The sequence below is a fragment of the Vulpes vulpes genome, chromosome 13 (genome assembly GCF_048418805.1).
Source record: "Vulpes vulpes isolate BD-2025 chromosome 13, VulVul3, whole genome shotgun sequence".
Classification (NCBI taxonomy): domain Eukaryota; kingdom Metazoa; phylum Chordata; class Mammalia; order Carnivora; family Canidae; genus Vulpes; species Vulpes vulpes.
In genome coordinates, this window is record NC_132792.1 from 90,755,306 (window position 1) to 90,774,602 (window position 19,297).

Consider the following 19,297-nt stretch of genomic DNA (forward strand, 5'->3'; position numbering starts at 1 on the left):
GAGGTGTCATTGGTATTTCCAATTAATAGATGCAGAAAAGTGAGGTAATTAGATAAATGACTTGCCCAAAGTCCCAGAGAAAGCCTGGAGGTAGGGATTGCAAACCTGGGAAATAATAAGCACTGCCTGGCTCAAAATTCTCTGGTGGTCTCTCATCAGACTTAAAATTCAGATATTTCACCATAGCATGTAAAATCCTACATGAGCTGGTTCCTACCCCCTCTCTGACCTTAACGCTTAGGACCCCGCCCCCCGCATTGTTCATATATTTCCTAATACTAGCATTCTGGGTTTTTCAAACAGGGCAAACTCATTACTGCCTCAGGGCCTTTGAACATGTTGTTCTGTCTGCCTGGAACACTTTCCACAGATCTCTGCAGGGCTCTGCAAAGAGGTCATCTCCACCGAGCAACCCTCCTTGCCCACTCACCTAAAATATATTGCTGTATCCCATTCCTCATGAACTTACTCTCTTGTGTCTTTCTTTGCCAACTGATCACTGGCTGAGCAAACTGTCTTCATACTAGAGTGCAACACTCCTGTGGGCTGGCCCTGCAGCACGGACACAGCTCGATTCATACCAGTTGAATGAATGAGTATAGGCATGAATGGGTGGGATGGAGGGGGCCAACAGAGCGGCATCACAACCTCTTTATTGAGCTTAGGGTGAGATACTGGTTCTTCACCTTTTGGAAGTTAGGCACCTCTCTGAGTCGTAGACGAAAGCCATGGACCTTTGGTCTAAAAAAATTAGCCATCATTTGCAAAAAAAGTTTCAAGAGTCCCTCTTAGGTCCCAAGGAAGAACATCTGCACTAATGGGAGGGAGACAAAACCGACTTGGATCTAACTGAGCATCAGCTGAAGTGCCTTCTGCTCCTGTATTGGCTGCCTCCGAGATAGCTCAGGCCCCCTAGGGATGCTTCTGAAGAAAAGAACAGCATCCAAGCACAGGGCAGTGCACTGGGTAGAAATGCTAGGCTTTGCATCCCTGGGCCAGCACTCTGGTTACTGGTCCAGACCTACAACAGGTGTCCTCATCCCTGGACCTTTGCTCACTGAGGGAGATATGATAACTATCGTTAGTATTCCTTCCCTCCCAACACTTACTAACCACACCATCCTTCAAGAGCTGACTTGCTTTGAAAGGATGCCATGCCAGCTCTGGGCCCAGCCCAGAAGGGGCCTAGCAGCTTCCAGTCACCATGCAGTAAGTGGGACTACCCCAAGACTGGCATGCTGTGAAGACCAAGTTAGTCACATGGATGAGAGAGAGAATGGCCCCATGGAGGAAACCTGATGGTGATGGGCATGGGACTGAGTTCTTCCTGGCCCTGCAGCCCGGCTAGGCCCAACTGCCAGCTGATACAGCTGGGGGACTGCCTCAGGCTGATGCCAAGTGGAGTAGAAGAACCACCAAGCCAAGCTTAGTCAAACCCTGACAAGTTCCTGATGCATAGAATAATGGAAAATAATACATCTTTGTTCTAAGCCACCAAGATTTAGAGTAGGTTGTTACACAGCAATAAATAACTGACACATTCATAGCAACTCCTCCCCAGGTAAGCCTTCCCCTCCTGCTTTTCTGGGTCCTAATTGTCCCTTAATTATTTGTTCCAGTAACACCTCTTCCAGAAGCTTCTCTTATCACTCCACCTCACTCTTCACCCCTCTAGCCTCTAAACTCTCAACCTACTCAACCTTGAAGGCCTGCCTCAGAGGCGCTCTCCTCTAAGGAGCCCTCTCTGACTCCCACAGTGGCCGCAGGTACTTCTCCACACACCCAGTGTGCCTATGCACACCCCACTCTTGTGACCATCCCTTTGTCAGCTTGTTAACTCCCAGACTGTTATTGCCACATGCACTGTCATCCACAAAATCCACACACATAGCTCATTAACTACCACATAATAGAGGCTCAGTAAGATCTTATAAACTAAAAGAATAAACCCCTACACCACCAGCTGGACCTTTACATACTCTAACATTCATCCTTTCTGCAGACCTGTGTGTCTTTACCACTCTGACTGAAAATGCCTTGAGGGTAAGGATCATGCTTACTCATTATCTCCACGTCTCTCACAGAGCTTTGCACACGGCAGGTGCTCAATGTTCTGTTGACTTTTAACCTGTTGACGTGTGACTTTCACTGTGACCTTAGTTCCAGATTTGCCCCTGGACCTCTGCTACTCAGACTCCAGACCTCCTAGACCTGGATGCTATACAAGGAGAGAGAAGGCTCTGCTTGTTTATTTTTGGTTCCTTGCAAACAATGGAATTCTTAAAAGTCCACACATTCTACATTCACAGCAATGAATTCATTCCAGAAGAATAATCTTTTAGAAGCTACATTCTCTTTAAAGACATTCATCTCCAAATCCTCCTTCAACAGACAAGTGTGAAAGAGTTAACACAGCTTCCCACACTGCCTGGGAGTTGCAAATCAACTGGAAATATCTGGTTCAATCTGTTATGATAAAGCCCAGTCCAGACAGTACTGTCACCCCAAGGACAATCATTCTGTGAACACACACAGTGCTGTGACCTTTACTCAACATTCCAGAGATACAGGAGCTGTGTGGGCCTGGGAGGAGGGGAGGATTATAAATAGTATATGTAGTGGGCCCAGCACTGGGGTAGAGGCCAGCTCCCTGGTCCTGGCTGCCCTGGGTACCTCCTTATCTACAAACCTCTTATCTCTGGGAACATCTGAAGCATTTTCCCACCTGGCTACCCCAGACCCTCCAGCTTCTTGGGGACCTGCACATGACTTGCCACCCACTCATCTGTCACTCATGCTCCAGCCCTCATCTCCTTGGATTTTATGTCTCAGCTTGGACATAAAATCCTACAGGCTCACTCCAGGCCACAAAATCTCAGTGTGGGAAGGCCTCTGTCACCTGGACTTGAGCAAGGTGGAAAAGGTGATAAAGGAAGAGAGGAGAAAACAAAGAGAGGGCAGATGGGGAAGTGGGGTCCTTCTGGGCATACGGTTGGCCCCCAACAAGCCCTTCACGCACCCTCCCCATGAGGTTGTTGCGGGGCTCTACAACACGTCCCCTGAGGGAACTGGCCCAGAGCTGGTACACAGGGAATGCTCAATAAATGTGAACTCACTTTCCCTCCCTGCCTCCGATTAGAAAAGGCTGCCTCATTATTGAGACTACCTAAATGAAAGAATCCAGGCACAAAAGAAGCTCTGTCCTTCAGGGGTGATGGGCTGAACCCTCAAGTAACAAAGAAATCAACTTTGTTGCGTGTATTACTTCATATTATTAAGGAACCATTCATTCATCCAACAAACATTTGCAGAGAATCTAACGTGCAGCAAGCATTGCCGTAAGCATAGTTAGTGCACTCCCTTGTTCTACGCATTATACGGCCTTACACAGTCACTGCCTCTAAAATGCTTTTTGTGCGTGGTCTTGTCTCTGCCTTTGGAAAGGAGCAGGACAGTACTCTACCTGCCATCAGATAAGCCTTAGATTCCAGGGAATAGGAGGTAGCCCAAAGATGAAGAGGACAAAGGTTACCATGATATCTGCAAACAAAAAGTGATGCTTGTAGAGAAGTGAACTGATAAGCATGCAGGAGACTCCCTAAATAATTAATGGGACAAGATCCAGGCTCCAAGCTGTTATGTCAAAAACCTGACCCTAAATCTAAGCTCACCAACATGAAAATATATAGAGATCAACATTCGGCCATCTTCCCTGTGGCGAAGGAGCATTCCTCGTCATTTTCAATTTGTCGTCGACTGATACTTCTGCAAAATGCATAGGTGGTGTGCTTGAATGTGACACTGATGTCAAATTGTTTTAAATAAAAGTGTCTAAATACTCTCAATGTTGGTATTTATCTCATTGCCATTCAGCACCAGTGATTCACAAACTGGCATAGATCTATGAACCACACTTTGGGTAGCACTGATGTAGTTAATTCCACAGGCCATCCAAAATCTAGCACAATACATAATGCAAACAAATACAAGAAATGGAATTGTAAAGGCCAACTTACTTGCTGATGGCTGAAATTTGATCAGATCTTGCAAGTCAGTAGAAATCTGGAAAACATGGCTATAGAATTGCTGGACTGAATTCTTTAAGCCAGATATGTCTCTGGAATGTGACCGGAGTGTCCCATTCATCTGCCTGACACAACTCCAGAGGCTGTTGACATGCTTGTTGAGTCCCTCCTTGATCCTCTGAAGACTTCCTGAGATGGAGTCCAGTTTGCTGCAGGTTTTCTCCATTTGAGACACCCTGCTCTCAACCACAGAGATGTCCTTCTGGACCCCGTGAGTATTTTCCTTACAAGTGTCCAGCTCAGAAAGGACTTGGCTCTGCAGCTGCTGCCACCTCTCCTCTAGCTGGCTGCAGCAATGAGCCATGGGGTCCCGGGGAGATGGGAGAGGTTCCACGGTCCTTTCTTGCTCACCTCCCTTAGAAAACCCACCCACTGCAACATTTTTACCTTCTCTGCAATTGCTCAGTTCATTCTGGAGATTAATCACATTGTCTTCTGTGTGGTTTAGTTGAGAATAAAGAAAATTAAAATCCTGTTGAAGTTTCTGGATGCTACGTTCAGTTTCTTGAAACTTCCTATGCATTGTATCATTTAAAGATTTCAAAAGGTTCAAACTATCATCCATTATGTGGTCTTCTCCACTTGGCAAAGTATCTTCTATCCCATGAGGCTCTCTCTGAAAGTTCTGCAGGCAAATATCTTCAACAACTTGAACTTTGTTCTTTAGATTATCTAACTCTACCATGACCTGTTTGTTCCCAGCCCCTGACACACCCGGTAAGCCTGAGGCTGGGGCAGTGAGTCCTGCATCGGTGCTGTTGGCCACATCTAGAACACTACCCAGGCGTTCTTCCAAAGACAGTATTTTCTGATCAAGAAGTTGCTTCAAGTCATCTACCTCACCATTAATGGTCCCCCGAAGGGTTTCTTCAATGTAAAAGCAATGTTCTTCCGCGTTCTTCTCTGTCACATTGATCCTTGCATCTAGTTCACTCCATCTTGCATCAAAGTCCACATCTGGCTCTGGAACTACAAGGCGGTCAAATTCATTATCCAGTCGTGCATTCAGCATTCTGGTGGCTTCAGCAACTCTTTCGATTTTCTGATCTAACATCCTGATCTGTTGCCCAAAGTCACCATTCTTTTCACCACCACAGCAATTTGACTGAGCTGAAGGAGCTTGTATCTGGGCTCGAAGATCATTTATTTCTTTTCTCAGGTTTGTTTCCTTCTCCCCTATAAGCTCAATCACTCCTAGGTAGCTGCTCCCATAGTCATCACATTGCTGTTGGAGACCGATCAGCTTGTACTCACACGAGTTCTTCAGATCGGCCAGTTTTCTGTCCATTCCCTCTATGAGCTGCTCTCTCAGGGCATCAATCTTACTATCGACGTAGGCTTGGTAGAGTTCATTGGTAGTCATGGTCACCGTAGGGCCCTGGGCAGCTTCCTGGAGCTGTTTGATCTGTCCTTCATACCCCTTTACTTTCCCATCCAACTCTTCCAGCTTGTCACTCTTGGTCTTCAGAGCATCCTTGACCTCAGCCAATTCAGACTTGATGTCCTTCATGCCAGATTCCTTATTGTTGAGGACATCAGGAAGCTGGACAGTTTCTGTGTCTCCACCAACAGCACTGTCAGGCACTGGCTGGGGGTGCAGGTTACTGAGCCATGATGCCAACATTTTGCTGGCATCGTCCTGAATGGCATGTTTGAGGTTTTCATTCACTCCAGCAATGGAAGACTGGAGATCAAGAACTGTTCTTGTGAGTCGGAGAACCTTCTCTTCAAGCACCTGGATTTTCTTTTCCTGAAGTTCTTGTGGCCCCTGTTTTGGATCTACCATTTGACCTGGTCCTGCTGCTGCAGGAGTTGGTGACAAAGTCTTCTTGGGCTCTGAGACTTGGCTTGGTTCATTATCTGTTACAAAGAAAGAATTAGATATGACTTAACGTGTTCTACCTTCTCCCATTTTCTGCAAAGAAAGTAAACAGGGATACACTTAAACCTTCACTTATAGATCCCCTCTCACCACAGACAATTATTGTAGCAGAGAGAAAAAGACTACGGGCTTCGAGTCAAATAGACCTCCCCTTGCATTGTGGCTATGCTGTTTACTATCTGCCCTTGAGCGAGTTAATTAACTTCTATGAACTATAATCCCCTCACCTATGAAGCAGAGGTACTATCTTCTCTCCTACGGCTGTTAAGATGTACATGACACATAATAGACAGTCAACGGTTTCTATTACCCTAAAGGGAAATATTCTTAATCTACTTTGTCATATGAACACATAATTCCCACATTAGTGAGCAGCAGCCACACCCCAATTGTTGACTACACACTGTAAAACCACAAGAAGCACTTTAGCAAGATCCACCCATTAGCTTTTGGGTGGTATGATATCATATAAGCAGTAAGTTATCCTCCAAGCAACTCCTAAATGTTCTTCTACTTTTAGTAGCAGTGCTATGCTAAAAAAGTCTCATAGACATTGTTTAGCACTGTTGGGGAAACTAAAAGCAAAAGAAAGATAAAGCAGTGATTCTATTTGCCTCTCCTAGCAATAAAACCACATGGTCATATATACTAGAACTCAATAAATCAAAGAATATAAATATTCAATTTTTTATAATCCTACTCTGAGAAATATGCCTCCAAGGAAATAGACCAAAAGGAAAAAAAGTTATGAGGATGATTGTGATGAGTCATAAAATGAAAATAAAGTGATAGGGTTAACATTAACAAGCTGGCACAGACCATATGGAGACTATTGTGATGGGTGGAAAAAGTCAAACACAACACAGATTACAATGAAACAAAATGCATTAAGGTACTTTGAACAAGCACTAGAAGTAAATGTAGAACATTATAGATATTTGAGTTTAATTTTCATCATTTTTCCTCCCCTAAAATTTTGTACATAATCATAACAACAGCTATTATTCATTAAAATCAACTTAGTGGTAAAACCAAGACTGGAATTCAGATGATGGCCAAACTCCCAAGCAGAGAGCTATAAAGAATACCTTATTTTCCACACTGAAAAATTTATTCTAACTCAAGACACTAGGAGACAAAAACAAGGTGTTGAATCATACACAAATGAAATACCATTCTGAGTGAAGGAAATAAAGCAAAAAGCAGGAGAATGAGGGGGAAATCAGCATGTAAGGAAATGCTGCTTTTACATATTCCTGGTGACTGTGGAAATTGCTACAACTTTTTGGAAGGATAATTTGGCAATATGTATCAAAATCTCAGAATCCCTTTGCCCCTGCAATTATACTTCTAGAAGTTTATCCTAGTAAGTAATTAGGGATGAATCTAAAATATTAACAGGAAAAAATGCTTATTCAAATATTACCTAGAATAGTGAAAAACTGCAGACAACTTAAGTGACCAATAGTAGAGGACTGTGTTCAAATAATCACACTCTCAAAAGCCATTAAATGATACTGTAAATTATTTAATGAATGGTTGTTCGTTATAGATTAAGTTAAAAAATAAGTTCTAAAAATACTGTGTTCTTGGGGGAGGGACCTGGGTGGATCAGTCAGTTAAGCCTCTGACTTCCTTCCATTCTGGTCATGATCTCAGGGTCCTGGGATCTAGCCCCAAGAATCAAGAATTGGGCTCTGTGATCAAAGGGGAGCTTGCTTCTCCAATCTCCCACATCCCTTCTCCCCCTCCCCGTTCCTCCCTCTGCTTGTGCTTACTCTTGCGCACATACACTCTCTCTCAAATAAATAAAATCTTTAAAAAAAATAGTATGTTCTTTATAATGATAGTGGACTGGAGATAAGTGTTTCCATTTCATTCCCTTCTGAAATCCCACTAAAATAGCATAACAAAACAAAACAAAGAATAACCATGTCACATATAAAAATTAGTAATCAGAATGATTTTGGACATTTTAACAGCTGCATTGGAAGCTAGAAGAAAATTAAGTGATGCTTTCAAAATTCTAAATGAAAATTCTTTCCAATCTAGAATTCTAAAGCTAGAATAAAAATATTTTGAGACCATAAGATATTAGAAAGTATACCTCCCATACAATTTTCTCATAAAACCATTGGAGAATGTGCTTTACCAAAACAAGGGAGTAAATAGAGAATAAGCAGGGAGTACAGGAAGCAGGGAATCAATGACAGAGAGATAAGTAAGATCACAGGTTGGCAGCTGTGAACAGGGAAAGGATGACCAAGTGGGGCAGGTAAGAAAGTTCTAGGAGAGATTGCTTCAAGAAGATGACACTGACATATCTGGACATAATGAGAAGACATATAGATAATCACATATAGATAATCTTGTCCCTATTTCACCCAGGGTTGAAATAGGGACAAGACATAAAAAAATCAAATAAAGGAAATTATGAGATAATTACTAACTCTAAAGAAACCAAAAAGCTGTAAAGGGAAGGCAACAGATTCATAGTATACTACATGGTTTAGCTGTAAACAGTATCTATGCAGTTACTACAGTGTAAATAATAAGTATTAAATAAGTTTAAAAACCTGCCATAAACTGTATGGAAAGGATGAGGGTATAGGAGCCATGTGCTGGAAAGCAAATCTTCACCTTCCATAATAAGAGGTCAATAGATATGGAGGTAAATTCCAAAAGACAGTCCAAAGAGTTTAAAGTAATGACCTCTGGGAAGGGAAAGTGAGGGAGAAGGAGGGTCACTGCCTTCCTAAGAGTCCTTTTAAAGCTATTACTATTCAATTCATAAACTACATACAGGTTTAAACTCTTGTAAAATAAAAATGAAACAAAAGGAAACTCTTATGACCCAACAGACCCCTTTCCTGTGTTTCCATCATAGTATCTATGATGACTTGTAATTAACTTGTCTGATGTTTGCCTTCTGTGAGTTCAGGGACTGTCTGCCTTGTTTTTTCACTTTTACCAAGTATCTAGTATATAGCCTGCCAGATATAGAAGCTCAATCAATACTTGTGGGATGAATAAATGGATTTTTCTTTAACAAAATGTACATGCAGACACAGGAAAGAGAGTAATGTGTGATAACAAAATGTTAGCAGTAGTTATTGTACGGTGGTGAGATTATGTATAACTAAATATTGCCCTACACTTTATAACATCTTTAATTGATGTGCATTACTTTTGTCATAAAATTATTTTAAAATCAGGGATGCCTGGGTGGCTCAGCAGTTTAGCACCTGCCTTCAGCCCAGGGTGTGATCCTGGAGTCCTGGGACTGAGTCTCACATCGGGCTCCCTGCATGGAGCCTGCTTCTCCCTCTGCCTATGTCTCTGCCCCTGCCCCGTGTCTCTCATGCATAAATAAAATCTTTAAAAAAAATTATTTTAAAGTCTATTTTACAGACAATATTGGGAAACACTACAAGTTTCAAAACTGACAATACTTCATGGGAAAATATAATCATGTAAAGACGACCTAACCATCAAATTCATGAGAAAACCTAGGTTACATTTATTCTCACTCAAGTTAAAAAAGAGGAATGATAACGTGACTTGGAATAAAAGGACAGAAAATTTTTATCCATAAAAGTCATTCGCTTAATGTTATGCTTAAAAGTAAAGGTGAAAATTATCAGTTTTCTTATTCACGGAGTTCATGCTACTTCAAAAAAAAAAAAAAGAATTCAGAAACAAATTTAAGAACAACTTCACTAGATGCCTCTAACTTGGAGCTTAGCTCTGCAAACATCTCACCTCAAACAGAGTGAGAATGATTCTGATTTACCTATTTTTAAAAAAGACAATTTAGTTCCTTCAAATTCAGATGCATGGGAGCTTGTAGATGAAAAGTAAAAATAGACAAAGCATCACTACATCTGAGTCTCTTGTCATCTGTGCCACACACCAGTCTGAAGCTGTCCCCTACACTGATTGCTACGTCCTTGGCTTTCATAAGTTGGCCCTAACAGAGCAATTTTCTTAAAAAAAAAAAAAATCTGTACTCTGGTTGCTACTGCTTCTGCAAATAAACTTGTATGCCACATGTTTGTACTCCAGGCACATATGTGTGTTACTTAAGACCTTGGAGAGATCGCCATTGTAAGTATCGCCACCATCACAAGTCTTACTGTCTGGAGGAGCACTGGAGAGATCAGAGGTGGTCATGCACAGCAAAGCTCAGAGAAGTTACCTGTGGCTTTCTTCATGCTATTTCGAGGCCGGGCAGGTGTGGGGCGGGGAGTCTTCACAGGGTCCCTGGGACCTTCCTGGCAGTCTCCCCCTCTAAAGCCAGGGCAGCACCTCCATTCCAACTGTGTCACTGTCTTGTATTTGGTGACATATCTGGGTCTGAAGTTCACACGATACCTGCCGAAGAAAAGTGTGGCATCTTTCTTTACTGGCTGCTGTTGTGAGCGCCCTGGCAACCCCTGGCTTGTACCCGAATGAACAGGATCCAGGCCCCTGTCTGTTTCCTCCAAGACGACTGGTCTCTTCAGTCCAGCCCTGACCCCCTGGGGTTAAGCCAAAATCAGATTGGCCTCCTTTTTCCATCTCTTAGACCTACCTGCCTCCAGCTCCCCTCCTACTGAAGGCTAGAGAAACTGACAACCTAGAAAAAGCCCAACCCCATGACTCCCAAACTGAGCTTTTGTTTCACCCAAAAATTTTTGTTCTACTTTTTTGTTGTTGCTGCTTTGTGGAGATTTCTTCTGGGTAACTCGGGAGGGTCATTTGTCTTGTATTTAAAGAAATCTCCCTTTGTCTGCCCTAGCATCAATGCATTTATCTTGGCACCTTCTTTCCTGAAAAGGTAGCAGGCCATGAGCCTTCAGAGAGCATACCTCATGCTACTGGTACTCAGATCTTTTTAAAGAGATGCCCTGATCCATACAGCTAATGACAGAAATAAAGATCCCTTTTAGAGTACACTGGGTGGCTCAGTCAGTTGAGTGTCCGACTCTTGGTTTCAGCTCAGGTCATGATCTCAGGGTCTTCAGATCAAGCCCCAAGTTGGGGGGCTTGAGATCAAGCCCAGCATGGAGCCTGTTTAAGATTCTCTCCCTCTTCCTCTACCTTTCTCCCTCCACTCTCTTAAAAACCAAAAAAAAAGTACACATTGCCCCACACATGTGCATATCACATAGAGATTCTTTTGATGAGCTATAAAGCCCTCCAGACCCAAGGCCTGGAACAGTGAGTGGCACTCCGGCAGCATGCTAGACACTCAGAGGGATGGATGCAGGAATCCAACACCCCCCTGGGTACCTCTGCTCACAGCACAGATGCAAGCAGCTCCTAACTTCTACTTGCAGCTTCAAATCATGGCTCTCTAGAACGTCTTCACTTCCTCCTCACTGTGTACACCAGCACTCGCAGCTGCCCTTCTCTTTGGGGGCCAATTCCCAGAAAGAAATTGGCTGTCACTTCCCCAGGGTTGCTGTGTGCTGCCCAGGGCCTGGTGCCAGCTAGGTGACTCCATTTCAGACAACTACCTGGTGGTGGGGGAGTTCAAAGTCACATTCCTGAGAAAACTGCAAATTACTAAATGTGATGGGTGTTTGCCCCTGAGGGTCAAAGCCATGACATCTAAAACCAACAGGACCCCAGGTGACCCTCTGGAATTCCCAGAGGGCCCTGCAGACAGCACTACCCCAAACATCAGTATCCCAACACCTGTCGATGCCCCCACGTGACTGGCCCTTCTAGGGCAGTGGTTCGGAACACTGGCCGTGCATCAGAATCACCAGGGAACCATCAAGAACTGCCAATGCCCAGGTCTCACTCTCCGAGGTTCTGATTTAATTGGTCTGCAGTGGGGTTCAGGTGCACAGATTTTGAGAGGCTCCAGAAGGAGACTTTTTCAAGGAAAATAGAAGAGAAAGCTCAATGAACGAAACAGAAAAGAAGGGCCCGTAAGGGGTGGGAGTGGGACAAGACTTCCCTTCTAGGCTCTTTATTCTCTCTTATCACCACCACAACCCACACCAAGGCCCAACTATTTATTTATTTATTTTTTTTTTCAGCCCAGTCTCTTTATTAGATCCTGACCCTCCCCATCCCACCCCCGGCCCAACTATTTAGAGTTTCCCCTTTTCACAAATGGGAAAACAGAGGCTCATAGAGGTTAAACGACCTGTCCATGTTCCATTGGTCAGGAAGGGCCAGGGCTGGGATTTACACCCAAGTGTTCTCTCCTATACCCAGATGGCCCTCCCAGCACACAGAACACAGAAGCAGTGACTCTGGTGATTGCCTTAAATTTGAAGCAACCCCACCCACCCAGAGATGTTCTGCAAAGCCCTACAAGCTGGGTCAGAGGGTAGCTGCTGTCCCCTTTCAGCAAACACTTGTCTGAGCATCTGACACGGTCCAGGTACACACCAGCCCCCAGGCCCCCAGCACCCTACCTACCAAAAGAATTCCCTGTATCATCCTAGAAACTCTTATTAAAAAAAAAAGAAAAAAATTCCACTTCTTTGTTTTGCATGCTCAAGTATAGCATAATGCTGCAAAAATGTGTAATCTCAGAAACACTTGGTTCCTCTGAGCATGTAAGACTGAATGTGAAAATGTGTTTGCTCTTGGGTTTTGCACACGTGCCAGCAGATGACAGCCCACAGCAAAGCCTTTTGGATGGGGCTGAGCAGGGCCAGGGGAGCAAAACCTGACACTGCAAGTGGGATCCCCTCCCTGCCCGGAGGCCTTGGCCCCAGCTGCTGCGCCGAGTGTAAGAAAGTGCTCGCTCTTCCAACACACCTCATTATTTTCTTTGCAGGCAGTTATTATTTTGGAACCAGCTCATAACTTAGGGCAGGTTCCCTGGAGTTCCTGCCTTCCCCTGCAGCCCCACACACATTCCCCACTCCCACCCTCCGCCTGATGGGCGTCCTGGATTCCGGTTTGCAGCACGGAGTTCAGGTTGACAGCGTCTCTAAGTCCGGTGGGTGGAAGAGGCCTCCCTGGCCCGCGGCGACAGCTGGAAGCCATCAGGGGCCACCTCCAGCCGTGGGAAAGCTCACGTTCCAGCCACGCCGCGCACAATGACCCGGATCCCAGAGGCGACCGTGGGTCCTCAGGCCTCCATCTGGAGGATATGAGGGGAAGAGGTAGGGTTGTGCAGCCCTCCAGGGATTTTCCCTGAGGAAATGGGGTGTCTGCCTCCACGAGAGCCCTCCAGGAGGCTTTCCAGAGGCTGGGAGGAACACAGCAGGATCCCCGGGGCCTCCTGCCGCTCCTCAGTGCTCTGCAGGACCACATCCCGGCCAAGGAGCTTTCAAAAAAATGCCCAGGCCTGTATGCTCAAAATTCTAATTTAACTGTTCTGGGGCCAAGGGTGCCCAGACATCTGTGCCTTTCAAAAACTCCCCAAGTAATTGTCAAGTGCAGCCAGAGTTGAGAAGTACAGCCCAAAACTCAGGGCAGCCATCAGCCTTCCTTCCTCTTGGGAGCCGGGAGCCTCTGAGGCAACAAAGGGCTGGACAGCCAGGCGGGGTGGGGGGGGGGGGGGGAATTGACCCAAAGAGCCCAGTGTTACCCCAAGGACCCCTGGGCGGTAAGTGGACAGGAGGTACCCCCTGGACACTTACTGAATCAGCTGACTGCACCCCACTGAGGGTGGCCAAGCAGAGGGACCGAGCTCAAGGCACAGAGTCAAGGCGGTGCTGGGCTGGAGCTGGAAGGCTGACTCAGGCTGCAGCTTTGGCCCCCATCCCAGTCTTGGGTAGAGACTGTAACCAAATCCTGTTCCTCAAGGGAGTCCTGTCCACAGCTGCCTCGGGCACTCTGGGGGCCCCTGGGGGCTACGGCAGCAAGCCACCCCACAGTGTGAGCTCACCCCAACCTCTGCCAATGCTCTTCGTCCCATCCTCTCAACTCCCCTCCCCTTCCTCTCCCTCTGAAACCCTTCTAGGGTACGGGAGGGTATGAAACAAGGGTTCGCCGTGTTTATGGGTTCAACCACGGTGTCAAGACATCAGATTAGCCCAGAAGATCCTACTGAGAAGGAAGGTGGCAACAAGAGGACTGGAAAAGTTGAATCAGAGTTTAGGGACCAGAGGACTGGATATGTCCCTGTTAAAACAAAATGTGATAAAATGACAGCCTTCATTTGACATCACCCCCCTTCCCCCCTCCCCTAGACACATAAAGACTCCTTCCTACGGGCAGGAGATGAGACTTCTTTCATAACATGCTTCCATTCACACTTGTTCAGTGTTGTCTTTTCACAGAATATAAGCCCCGTGAGGGCAAGAATTCCTGTTGGTTTTGTTCTCTACAATATCCCCATTTTTAAACCCAGTGCCTGTCCTATTGTAGGTGCTCAATAAACGTATTCATCATCAATCAATAATTGATTAATCAAACAAATTTAATGATACTAAGTCTACTTTTGAGGAGGTTTTGGGGAACCCAATGTCCATATTAAAGGCCCCAAAACTGTCCTCAGGTCTAATCCTAACTACTCAGAGGTGTCTATTTAAATCTAAACTAATTAAAAGTAAACAAAACCAAACATTCAGTTCCTCAGTCACACTGGCTACATTTCAGGAGTTCCAGAGCCATATGCAGGATTAGTATGAACATCTCCACTATCACAGGGAGAGCTACTGCACAGAGCTGGCCTAGAGAGTCATGAGCCTGTCAAGGGAACAGCAACAGGCACACATCTGTTCATCTCTTCAATCCTGTCCCACACCCACCTGTCTTCTTTTTCCTCCCATATCCCTTCCACGTTGTCAGTAGAAGGCTTTTCAGAAATAACCACACATCACTGGCAGAGGATCATTTCTACAAGGTTGGGATCTATAAATAAGGACTTAGAAGGAAGGATCATTTCCTCACATTTAGTATTCATCTCTAACTTTTTTAATACATTCCACTAAAAGTGCACAAATCTAAAGCCCAGTGCCCCCAATGGAACACTCAGTGTTCCAGATTGATTGAGATTTCTCCCAAAAACAGATTATCTAGTAAATTGGGATTTCTCCCAAAAACAGATTATCTAGTAAATTCCTCTCTTTCTCCAGGCACTGGCTTGTCCCCAAAAATCCCAGAGCTAACTCTTCTTGCTTCATTCCACACGTGGTCCCACACAGTTTCAACAGGAATGGGCTGTAAGGATGGAGAAGGGAGCTAGAAAGAAAAGGTGCCTCCCTCTCCCTAGTGGGGACAAATAAATAACCACTGATCTGGGACAAAGCCACCATGTATATACAAGCACAAGTCATTTCAGCGAGTTTCAGGGTGCACACCCAGAGCAGACTCAGTTATCCAACATTTAGGTACAACTCCAAGTTTTCCACATCCAGGCATGAAATTCACTTTTTTTTTTTTTTTTTGGAATTCACTTTTTTTTTCACTTTTTGTTTTTAACTGTGGTAAATATGTATAACATATGTGTGAAATACACATAACATAAAGTAAACAAGTGGGACTACATCAAACTAAAAAGCTCCTGCACAGCAAAGGAAACCAACATAACAAAAAGGCAACCTACTGAATGGGAGAAAATACTTGCAAATCATATATCTGAAAAGAGGCTAATATCCAAATATATAAAGAACTCGTAGAACTCAAAGCAAAAAAATTTTTTTGATTAAAATATAGGCAGATGATCAGAATAGATGTTTTTCCAAAGAAGACATACAGATGGCCAACAAGTTCGAGACAAGGTGCTCAACATCACTAATCATCAGGGAAATGCAAATCAAAACCATAATGGGATGTCACTTTATGACTCTGTCAGAATGGCTGGTATCAAGAAAGACAAGTAATTGAGGTGCCCGAATCGCTCAGTCAGTTAAGCATCAACTCTTGATTTTGGCTCAGGTCATGATCTCCCAGTCCTGGGATCCAGCCCTGCCCGCTCAGCAGGGAGCCTGCTTCTCTCTCCCTCTGTCCCTCCACTGCCCCACTCATGCTCTCCCTTGCTTTCAAATATATAAAATCCCTTTTAAAAAATCTCTTAATAAGAAAAAAAAGGACAAGAAATAACAAGTGTTGGCAAGAATGTCGAATAAAAAGGATGTGGTAAGGATGTGGAACCCTGATGCACTGGTGGTAGGAATATAAACTGGTGCAGCCACTGTGGAAAAGAGTATGGCGGTTCCTCAAAAAAATCAAAATTAAGCCACCATATGATCCAGCAATCTCACTTCTGGACACTTATCTGAAGGAAATGAAAGCACTAACTTGAAGAGATATCTGTTCCCCACCACGTGCACTGTAGCATTATTCACAATAGCCAAGATATGGATGCAACTTAAGCGTCCATGGATGGACACTTGAATGCCTGGATGGATAGGTGAAGATGTGTATGCACACATACACAGGAATATTCCTCAGCCATAAAAGAATGAAATCCTGCCATCTGTGATAAGTCATACAGAACTTGAGGGTATTATGCTAAATGAAATAAGTCAGACAAAGACAAATACAAATTCCACTTGCATGTGGAATCAAAAACAAAAACACAAAAGAAACACAAAGTAACAAAAAAACCAAGTTCATGGATATAGAAAAGAGATTTGCGGTTGCCAGAGGTAGGGGATGGGGGTGGGAGAAATGAGTACACTGTTTTTTTTAATTTAATTGAATAACTTATAATTTTAAAAAAAAGATGGAAGAAATGTACTAACCCTAGGTCTGAAAGGGCAAGGGAAAGATGAGGTTATCAAAATGTAGAGAAAACGAAGGCTGTGACTACAATCTTATGGGAAGGTCACTGAACAGGAGCTGTGGGTTCTTGTAGAACAAACCATCCCCTCCAACTCACCCTCTGGATGGAGAGAGCAGATGGCTTACAGCAGCCGGAGCAGTAGGAGGCTGGGTGGGGAGGGAACCCAGTGAGGCGGTACCAGTGAGAGAATTCTGGAAACAGTAACCAATTCCAAGTATCCCTAGACAAAAGCAACAGCCCTTCTCATTAGTCACCTGAATGCCAGGCAAGGAATTTCCCACCTCTGGGCCACTGTTTCACGAAGACAATGAAAGGATGAAATCACAACCCACCCTGGTCAGATTCCTAGAATGAAGTCAGGACAGAGAAGGAGGGAAAGTGGATCTGGAGGCAAGCAGAAAATGGCCAGCACATGCTTCTGGAGAGAGAAGGAAAGCCACACTATTCGAGCAGCAAAGGGAAAAGAGCATGTCAAGGAGGCGAGTGAGTTCACATTTTTGGCACCACTGAGAGGGTCGAACAGATGGCCTGAGAGATACTGTGTTTAAGACAAGGGGATTCTCAGGGAGCTGAGCCAGTGCTGCTCGGATCAATGGTGAGAGAGGACGCCGGGTCAGAAGACAGGACACAATAAGCAAGAGCAGGTACAGTGCAGCCCCCAAAACCTCGTCCACCAAGTGTGCTGTGATAGGAAATGAGAAATAGGGTGCAGACCAGGAGATAACAGGGGGCTGAAGAAGAATATTTTCCCCCCAAGTTCAGGAAAATCCTAACCAGGGAAGAGTGCTGAAAGGAAGGGTAGGCGGGGAGGGTGGTGCAGGAGCCGTGGAGAAGCTTTCTGGCCCCATCCAGGAAGACTGCTCTGCTGGATTAGCCCTGTCTGCCGTGGACGTGGTAGGGGCTGAGGGGAGCAGGGCGTGAGGCTGTAACTGATTCAAACCCTGGCCCTAAAAAAAGAAAATTCCCATCTTAACTATTTTTACAAGCACAGGTCAGTGGCATTAAGTCCACTGTCCACTCACATTGTTGTAGGACCATCAGAACTCTTTTTATTTTTTTTTAAGATTTTATTTATTTATTTGTTTATGAGAGAGAGAGAGAGAGAGAGAGAGAGAGGGGCAGACATAGGCAAAGGGAGAAGCAGGCTCCATGCAGGGAGCCCAACGTGGGACTCGATCCCGGGTCTCCAGGATCACGCCCTGGGCTGAAGGCAGACGCCCAACCACTGAGCCACCCAGGCGTCCGTGTCAGAACTCTTTTCATCTTTCCACACCGAAGCTCTGCCCGCACTAAACACTAGCCCTCCACGCCCTCCCTCCCAGCCCTGTGACCACCATCCTGCTGTCTCTACAAATGTGACCTCTCTGGGGACTTAGAATAAGTCCAATCATATCACAACTGAACTTTCATGACCGGCTTCTTTCCCTTAGTCCAATGTCCTTGTAGGAGAGAAAACCATTTTTCCTCTATCCTCTTAGGTTTGTTCTGGGTCCTGAGAATTAAACAGACAAAAGACAGGAGAAAAAACATCCACATTGTACTGATGTTGACATTTTAACATGCCTGGAAGCTTCGGAGGAAAGAAGTGAAAACAAGCAGTTAGACTCTGGGGCCTAATATACCATTTTAACACCAGGTGACAAATTGGGAAGTGCCTACACTAAGAAAAAGGAGTTTGGGCTTCTAGGGGCAATAAATTGTGGGAATGTGGCTAAGAAGTACGTGAGGGAGGGGAAGGGAAGATAAAGGCTTTGTTAGTGAAGTTTGCTTATGCAGACGCGTCTTGGTGGAGACTGTCTATCCACAGTGACAAGGGTCATTCCTTCATCCTGGTACGGGAGAGGCAGGAACTTATAAACCTGATTTTAGACAGAAAGAAGAAAGACAGGGAGCTCTTCTCGTCTCTGCTCTTCCTCAACTGCCTTCTGGTGAATGTACTCAATGTGCCAAAGTGGCGTGTTCTGGGGCGGCCTGTTCTGAACATCTTCACCCTCAAGGTTCGCCCATGTTGTGGCAAGTGTCAAAATTTCCCTGCTTTTTATGCAGTAATTCACTTTTACAAAGTTTGGTCTCATGTTCTAATTTAGAGATTGACAAGACAGTAAACTAACCTTTCTAGAAACTCCTTTTGACAAATAGGTTGGGTTTTTTTTTTTTTTCTGGCTTTTGTTGTTATTGTTTGTCTATCAATGAAAAAAATGTGCTTTTTATGGACGGAGCAACAGAAAACACAGTCAGGCAACAGAGGCTATCAAGTTTGAAACTGGCAGCGATTCCAGAACTATGTTGAAGGGAAAGTGGTTCTGCACCAGCAGGAGAGACACCTGCCATTTGATTTGAATCCACTCTCTCTATCGAACCTTGACCACTTGAAACCACATGCATCTGCGATTAAAATCTCTACAATCTGAGGAGCTATCTGTCCAAGCTCCCTTCCAATGCTAACCTTCCACAGGATGAGAAAGTTTCCCTCACAGGACAAAGTGAGAGAACCAAAGGGCCTTCTTCCAGGTTAAAGCACATCACACACACAAACCAGGATTTTCATCTTAGCCTTTTCTATGACACAATTTTAACTAGCTCTCTGCATGGAGAAATGAATGGAAGGAAAGAAATAGAAAATATTTTCCTTGGCTTTTTAGG

General features: G+C 44.6%; 1 protein-coding gene across 3 annotated transcripts in view; it reads right to left on the minus strand.

Annotated features, from left to right (window-relative positions):
• Positions 1-19,297, minus strand: part of SMCHD1 (structural maintenance of chromosomes flexible hinge domain containing 1) — a 214,707-nt gene that overhangs the window by 12,675 nt on the left and 182,735 nt on the right. For all 3 annotated transcript variants that reach the window (XM_072735040.1, XM_072735041.1, XM_072735042.1), the window contains 2 exons: positions 10,166-10,341; positions 4,017-5,945 (listed from right to left, as the gene is read on the minus strand). In XM_072735040.1, the coding sequence (XP_072591141.1) occupies positions 4,017-5,945; positions 10,166-10,341 (2,105 nt within the window). The remainder of the gene's footprint in view (positions 1-4,016; positions 5,946-10,165; positions 10,342-19,297) is intronic.